The sequence below is a fragment of the Sinocyclocheilus anshuiensis genome, unplaced genomic scaffold (assembly GCF_001515605.1).
Source record: "Sinocyclocheilus anshuiensis isolate Anshui unplaced genomic scaffold, SAMN03320099.WGS_v1.1 scaffold501, whole genome shotgun sequence".
In the NCBI taxonomy this organism is placed as follows: domain Eukaryota; kingdom Metazoa; phylum Chordata; class Actinopteri; order Cypriniformes; family Cyprinidae; genus Sinocyclocheilus; species Sinocyclocheilus anshuiensis.
Genome location: NW_015540866.1, coordinates 373527 through 382582, shown reverse-complemented (window position 1 = coordinate 382582; position 9056 = coordinate 373527). Strand labels below are relative to the sequence as shown.

Genomic DNA, 9056 nt, shown 5'->3' with positions numbered 1-9056 from the left:
GGCCGATAGACGATGCCATCGTCCATCACCGATGGCTGACAGACATCACGATGTTGAGCCGGCATCGTGACCCCCCCCATACCCCCCGCAATCCGCCGCATCCCAATACCGTGTTCGGAAAGAAAATGACGTGTAGGCGGAACCCCTAAAGGGAATAAATATGAGATGGGAGGAAAATATATATTTAAATATTTTTCCTCGCAGTTATATAATTGGGCAATTATACTACATATATATTTCAGCATCAGGGAGCCGCTATTATACCTGGCATTGAAACTGGCATCGTGCTTTTGAATGCACAATCGCTTTTTAGTTTCACTTTCGGGATTTGCAATCGCACATACTCTGTTTATACTATGGAGCGGCAGTACTTACCACACATTTTAAAATATTAGATGTTTGTCAGTGGTGCTCAGCATCTGCAAATCATTCGCCATCGTCCTCAGTCATATCTCATTACTCTGTTTATGGTAAGTGAAATTTTATGTACTGTAATGTATAAGGCATTATGTAATGTAAATGTATAATGTAACACCCCCCCCCAGAATTGGAGGGTGAGTAAAGGCTTTGTCATGTTTGGGTGAACGGTCCCTTTAACAGCATTTCGTTGTTATCTCTTGTCTATTTAAGTTATGCATTTCCCTTTCACTGCCACTGTTAAAAATTCTAGTGTGAAAAATTCTAGCCTGAATAAAGCTTTATCAACAGAACTACACGTGAGCAACAGAGGCACATTGTTAATACACATAACCGGACACTACTGAGCCGGACGTACGTCATTCAGCTCAGTGCAGTCAGTTTCTGATGATCGGCAGCCGAATCTGTGGCAGTGCTGCCACTGTCAATGATATAAAAACACTGGAAACCTCATTTAACTGAACAATCCATAGTTCATAAATTATTCATTCTAATTACATCAACATGAAAATCAATTTTGTTTCTGTTCTTACAAACACAGATCAACTCAACGTGCTAACAACAACCTCACTGTAAACATGCATGGAGAAACAAACTGAAGCAGACGCTGAGTCACCTTAAAGGGGTCATATGATGTGATTTAAATTGTTCCTTTCTCTTTGGAGTGTTACAAGCTCTTGGTGCATAAAGAAGATCTGTAAAGTTGCAAAGACTAAAGTCTCAAATCCAAAGAGATATTCTTTATAAAAGTTGAGTCAGCCACAACTACCTAAAACGGCTCGTTCTAACACGCCCCCGCATGTCTACCTCACAACTTTGCGCTGTGGATCACTGGATCGGCTTTCACCGTGGACGAAGCGGAGTCCAGCCCGGGGTCGTCACATATGGTTGCCGCAAGCCTCCTTCGTCGAATCCGCCGGCCGCGCCATTCTTAAGCCCGCCGCCTCTGCTCACTCTAGGCCCCGCCCTCTGCTCACTCAAGGCCGCCGTGTGTGACGCTGTGTTTCGTTGTGAAAGCAAAACTACTTTGTTTGGTCTTCCAAAAGAGGACACAACTAGAAATCAGTGGTTAAGTTGTATTTACAATACTGTTCCAGAACAGTTCAACCCAAATATTCAGATGTGTGCAGCACATTTTATGGAGGACTGTCTCCTGATCCTGGGAGAGTAGACTACAATGCCGGCTGTTCTGACTCACAGACTGTAAGTACGTTTTTTATATTTAAAGAGTTTTTATATTTTTTATATTTAAAGCGAGTTTTTTGGGCAGTGTAGAGTAGGTGCTTTTGCATTTCGTTTCTAAACTAAATCATCCGCTATCGTCATGTCTGTCTTGCCTCACTCTTCTTGTCAGTCAGCTCACTCCTCACGTGAATGAAATCTGATCTGTAATGCGACTGTCGTTCGGCACGCTGCATTGAGCAGCCGCGCTCAGTTTTTAATTGTAGTGTCTGTTCTCTAACTGAACTAAATGATTTTTATTACTATAAAAAAAAATCAAAACGACGATGGGGGATGGTGCCACGAGTGAAGTAACCGGTGTTGCGGCTTAACACTGCTATCACCGCCAAAACCGTCTATTGCAGCAAGTCTAATACAGTGCTGTCTACACTGTTAATATGAGCCAAATGATAAAATAAAAACAGAAAATCACTCACTGCTCTTGACTGAATAACTTCTGTAACTTTAATAAGACATTTCTTACTTGAATGCTGCTTTTACGTAAATGCTCTAGTGTGAAGATAAACATGGCGGATTGTGTTCGGCTCACTCATGATTTATGGGGATTAAAAAAAGGAGCGGGTGGATTTTTATCATTATAGGGTGGTTGTGTACACACACTGCCAACACACATTTATGTTCAAACAACATGTAAAAGTTAATTTTCCATAATAGGCGCCCTGTAATAACACTGAAAAAAATTACAAACATGCTTCATGGGGGATTTTAGGTGAGGAGTGTCAGTCTTCAGCTTATGCATTTCTTTATAATGCTGTTAATACTGAATGATCAGATCTTTTCCACAGGAACAGGATATGATGCGGTGAATAATCAGGAATCAGACGGAGCAGGAGAAGCGTCGCTGTAGTTCATTCACAATCAGCATGATCATGAGCAGCTGAGAAACGCTTCCCTGACAAACTCAGCCAACTTTTAATGGAAAAACACTGATCCCTGTAGCAGACCTTCCAACACCCAGTCAAACAAACACTCAAGGCCTAAATAAATGATAATAACAACAGATGTCAATTGTCTTTATGTGATGGAGTTGCATCTAACACAGACTCATGTATTTGTGAGCATCCATTCTCTTTTTCTATGGTTTGTGTGAGATTCTGGACGGTCTGTGGCAGAATGAAGAGCTTATGTGCAGTGAAACTGTTACTGAGTTGTCTTGAGCAAACAAACGGTCCTATATTCATCATAAGTGACATTTTGATCATTTGTGCCATGCGTCTCTTAGTGATCTGCTCTCTGCATGTGTGTGATTCATGTATAAACTGGAGGTGTGTATGGACTGTGACGGACTTGTGGCATCTGATAGATCCATGTGTCTGTCACACACACACACACGTTGTTTTGTATGGTTTACGGGGACTCTCCATAGGCATAATGGTTTTTCTACTGTACAAACTGTATTTTCTATCGCCCTACACCAACCCTACCCTACAAAAAAAACACCATTTAGTATGTTGGGGACACAGGCAGTGTCCTCATAAACCACCATCACTTGGTAATGCCTCTGTCATACCCATGTTAATATACAAATTTGTGTCCCCAAAAACCACCCAAACCAGTGCACACACACACACACACACACACACACACACAGACACACACACACACTAACACACACACACACACACTAACACACACACAGAAAAAGTTCCCTTTAAAACCACACACACATTTACTTGAGTACATAACCTCACATGAGGGCAGATGGATACAGGAAGAGCAGTGTGCCATTTTCCAGAATAACATCACATTAAATATGCAAAATATAAACAAAATACTAACATGGCACTTTGGACATGTTACACAGTAGTAATAAGATTTTAACTAGTCTTTTGGAACAGCATGTCATTATGATACTATAGTATATTTTAAGTACTATAGTATCACAGTGCCATTGTACATTCCCAGACTTTCTGGCCCATGAATTCCCAGAACTTTCCTATGACTTTTCCAGTCATTCAAGTCAATAGATTTGTACTAATAGATTTAGCCTAAATGATTACATGCGTCTTCATTAAGACTCTCAACAGACAGACTGAAGTTTCAGCAAGCTTTTACCTGGAAACACTAGATATTAAGTGTTCCGTGATGTGCTAAAAGCCATGGTACACATTCATAAACATGGTGTTGGTACATGATAATGGCATGCACCAGTAAACGCCAACCAGCTCAGACCTTCCCTCTTTAAATCAGACAGCTGCTGAAGTGAACACAAGTGAACGGGATAGTTAGCAGGTGAGGAGACACTTGAGCCCTAATGAGTGAATGTTTCCGCAATATTGCAGCAGCAGTGAGCACACATGTGCTTCTTCACAGGTCACGCTACAGCAGCACAACACAGCACTGAGAGCAGACGCTGTTTGTGTCGCAGACAGCACCAGCATCCTCACGAGCCCTGCTGAAGATGCGCATCATCATCATCAGCAGCAGCAGCAGCAGCAGCAGCAGCAGTATACACAAGACACACTAACCTTCCTCCTCTCCCATGCGTTCGTCCTTCCAGGAGCAGCAGAGCAGCATCAACCTCATTCAAGCGCCGCGACAGAAGCTCCCCTAGGCGCTGGAACTGCGCTACTACGGCAAAGGCTTGCCTCGCCTCATGAATATTACACGCGTCGCGTCGAGTCGCGTCGCGTCGCGTCGCGTCACGCTGCTGTCTGATTAGCTGACGGCTTTGAGACGGTAGGTAGGCGGGAGCTGTGGAAGGCTAAGCGTTCAGGCGCTTCCCGGGCCTTTGCCATAGTGGCACTCCTCCAGACAGAAAGCGAGAAACCGGGCCAAATGAACACCATCCCTGGGAAACACTGGCGCGCATGCGCTTGCTGTCTCTCTGAAGCGAGGTCATGTTTATTTGGACACTTTGTGACGCCGATTAAAAGAAAAGGAAGTCAAGTTTGATAGAGCGCTTTTAAAGGACAATAATGACCATATGCATTTGTTTTATTCATTAATATATGTAGGCCTATATATCAAAATATACATTTAATTGGAAGTTACGATTATTTTATTTTTGTCTGGGAAAATGTCATATTAAAAAAAAAAAAAAGAATCTAAATAGACTTCATAGAAAGAATTTAGCACCCGTTTAGAGATGTCATGAATACAATGTTTTAGATGTTTTTGTTGTTGTTTTATGTTGTTGGGGAGTCACTAGTTACATGTAACAGAATTAGGTCATTTAATTACAAAATTAATGTAACTAATCAGTTACAGTTACTACGATAAAAAGGTGTAATTCGATTACAGTTACTTATGAAAATGTTAATGATTACAAAAGGGGTTTGCAATGTTTTCACACATATACAGATTTAGTTTATTTCTTTCCTAAATTGCATTGACTGCTCTAAAATATGAGACAAATGTTTCAGGAGTTTAGGAAACATGCTCATTCAATCACTTTTATTTCCTAATTGGGTTTATGTATATGCTTTATTTGTATTTTTTTTTTATTGTTTTCCCAAGGCATTGTTAGATATCAGTGTTTCTGTCATAGCTGTGAAAAGATTTGATTTCAGAAACAGTATCATAGCTACTAAACTATATCTTGTGATTTTAAATCTGTATTTATCCTCAGAATGATCTTAAGGTAAAAAGAAGTGCTAAAGTCTGATTCTGTGGTGACTGTGCTTCAAAATTAAATGATTATAATCTTACTTCGAGTGATGAGGGATAGTGAAAGTCTGACAGTAATCAGAGCACTACTGTAATGTTACCCTGCCTGCTTTACATGCTTCAATATTATTAACTGTTGAAAACATTTGTAAGAATTTCAGAAAAGTAATCAAATGTAATATGTTACATTAATAAAGTAATTGAAATAGTTACACTACTTATTACATTTTAAATAGGGTAACTTGTAATCTGTGACCTGTTACATTTGCAAAGTAACCTTATTCTCAACACTGGTTGTTTGGTGTGTTGTTTTATAGAAGGTCCAGTCCTTGATTAGAAATGGCTGAGCCTCTTTGGACACTGTTGTAAAATACTCCGTAAACACACCCCTGTGACCTCATTACTTCAGTATTACTGTTGCTGTGTGTTTATTTTATTAAATCTGTGTGTGGTAACTGTTTTATTAATGCATTAATCCACATGAAGCTGTGGTCTACACAGAGGTGATCTCAGAACAGTTTAAGACATGACCCAACCTTCACATTCACGGTGTGTGTTTATCATTTTACACAATCATGCACACCAAGAACGCAGTTTTTAATTATTTAAAATATTTTATTTAATTTTTCACTAGAGCAGGTAAAATGCCGGGATTTCCGGGAACTAGTCAGAATATAGGTTGTGGAAAAGTGCAACAGCCCCGCCCCTTTATTTAAATAAGATGGAAATCCCACGGCACAATAGAGAAGAGCTGGTAGGGCTCACAGGCAGGTCAAATACAGCACCAGGTACATTACTGCATGATAAAGTGTCTCTCCAGATGGATCGAAAAACAGTATCAACCAAGTATAGCAAAAACTGACACATTATATGTTTGATAATACATTGGCTAGTGAGGCTTTTGGGACACACACACACACACACACACACACACACACGAGGAGATTTACAAACATCACCTACACACACACACATCTTAAAAAGCACACACAGTTTTGCAAGTTCCACAGTGACTACATTGCAGAAGCTATTTAAAACGAAGTTATTTTCATATGATGTGTACAAACTCGATAATAGGTCAACATGTCAAGTTCAAATGGTGCAAAACAAACAACATAAGGCAAAGTAACCTGTTGTTAAATGATCCAACCTACAGTAAGCGTATGATATACATAAACTAATTCTATGTGAATACACAGCGATTAAAGAAACACATTCTTGGTCAAATGATGGAAGCATCTGTAGTCCCTGGGTCCAGGGAAAAACATAAGCATATCTTTTAATCTTCCAGGTTTAAACATACATAATGTACAAGTCAGAACTATGATTACTATTTTACACAGTTACTTTCAGTTTGTTCCCTTCACCGGACAGATACCAAACCAGATGATTGATGTTAGACGTAAGCTGTCATTCACTTCTGCTTGTTCTCAGCATAATCAGAGCAGAGCTCTTCATACTTCACACACTGTGTAAGAGTGAATGCTGCGATTGAGCCGCACGCTGTCGCTGTCAGACGTTCTGCCACCCACAAAAATGATTATAATCTTACTTCGAGTGATGAGGGATAGTGAAAGTCTGACAGTAATCAGAGCACTACTGTAATGTTACCCTGCCTGCTTTACATGCTTCAATATTATTAACTGTTGAAAACATTTGTAAGAATTTCAGAAAAGTAATCAAATGTAATATGTTACATTAATAAAGTAATTGAAATAGTTACACTACTTATTACATTTTAAATAGGGTAACTTGTAATCTGTGACCTGTTACATTTGCAAAGTAACCTTATTCTCAACACTGGTTGTTTGGTGTGTTGTTTTATAGAAGGTCCAGTCCTTGATTAGAAATGGCTGAGCCTCTTTGGACACTGTTGTAAAATACTCCGTAAACACACCCCTGTGACCTCATTACTTCAGTATTACTGTTGCTGTGTGTTTATTTTATTAAATCTGTGTGTGGTAACTGTTTTATTAATGCATTAATCCACATGAAGCTGTGGTCTACACAGAGGTGATCTCAGAACAGTTTAAGACATGACCCAACCTTCACATTCACGGTGTGTGTTTATCATTTTACACAATCATGCACACCAAGAACGCAGTTTTTAATTATTTTTTATTTTTTATTTAATTTTTCACTAGAGCAGGTAAAATGCCGGGATTTCCGGGAACTAGTCAGAATGTGGAAAAGTGAAAAGTGCAACAGCCCCGCCCCTTTATTTAAATAAGATGGAAATCCCACGGCACAATAGAGAAGAGCTGGTAGGGCTCACAGGCAGGTCAAATACAGCACCAGGTACATTACTGCATGATAAAGTGTCTCTCCAGATGGATCGAAAAACAGTATCAACCAAGTATAGCAAAAACTGACACATTATATGTTTGATAATACATTGGCTAGTGAGGCTTTTGGGACACACACACACACACACACACACACACACACGAGGAGATTTACAAACATCACCTACACACACACACATCTTAAAAAGCACACACAGTTTTGCAAGTTCCACAGTGACTACATTGCAGAAGCTATTTAAAACGAAGTTATTTTCATATGATGTGTACAAACTCGATAATAGGTCAACATGTCAAGTTCAAATGGTGCAAAACAAACAACATAAGGCAAAGTAACCTGTTGTTAAATGATCCAACCTACAGTAAGCGTATGATATACATAAACTAATTCTATGTGAATACACAGCGATTAAAGAAACACATTCTTGGTCAAATGATGGAAGCATCTGTAGTCCCTGGGTCCAGGGAAAAACATAAGCATATCTTTTAATCTTCCAGGTTTAAACATACATAATGTACAAGTCAGAACTATGATTACTATTTTACACAGTTACTTTCAGTTTGTTCCCTTCACCGGACAGATACCAAAACAGATGATTGATGTTAGACGTAAGCTGTCATTCACTTCTGCTTGTTCTCAGCATAATCAGAGCAGAGCTCTTCATACTTCACACACTGTGTAAGAGTGAATGCTGCGATTGAGCCGCACGCTGTCGCTGTCAGACGTTCTGCCACCCACAAAGCTCTCTTAGCGTAATGTGTGTTTCTATGCCTACAATACGCATTTATTATTGCGGCCTGTCTCAAATCAGGAGATCAGATTCAAACTGAAGACACTCACTGATGCTTCATGAAAGCCTAAATCATCTAGAGGGGGTGAATCTCACTAAACATGTCAAGAACATGTCATGCGTCACATTTCATCGCAAGAAATAAAAAGAAATTATATTGTCATGAAGAAAATGAAAATAACGTTAGAAACAAATTCACTACAAAAGTTTATGCATCATTGGAAGTATTACACTTTTTTGTATTACAGTGATGAGAATAAAATGTTACCATTGAGAATAATTGATAATTACAAAAGGAAAAAAAGGAAAAGCACCAAAATCATTAGAATTTTGGTGGAAAATGTGTTTAATTGAAAGAATCTGTGCTCTTAAAACAGGCTTAATTTTCTTTATGCAAAATATAATTTGTGTGTGTGTGTGTGTGTGTGTGTGTGTGTGTGTGTGAACTCGCTAGGGTCTGGGCTTACATTCGTCCAAAAAATGAGAGGTGGAAATCTCTTAGTGGGCTTTTTAGTCCAGACGGACTCAGTCCAGAGATGGGGGGCATTGGAACAAGCCCAAAGTCAGTCTTGGACTATAACCAGCTATGCAGCACCACAGGAAACAAGGCAGTGAGCCTGTCAAGTTAGTCTTTCTTTAAAGAGAACGTGTGCACATAGATGGAGCGCATGTGTCACTGTCTTATTGTTGCCGC

The 9056-nt window shown here is 39.5% G+C and overlaps 1 protein-coding gene across 1 annotated transcript in view; it reads right to left on the bottom strand.

The window, feature by feature from the left end:
- Positions 1-4389, bottom strand: part of limk1a (LIM domain kinase 1a) — a 60797-nt gene extending 56408 nt beyond the window's left edge. The window contains exon 1 of the mRNA XM_016485606.1: positions 4128-4389. Within this exon, the coding sequence (XP_016341092.1) occupies positions 4128-4185 (58 nt within the window). The 5' untranslated portion in view covers positions 4186-4389. The remainder of the gene's footprint in view (positions 1-4127) is intronic.
- Between the last annotated feature and the right edge of the window lie 4667 nt (positions 4390-9056).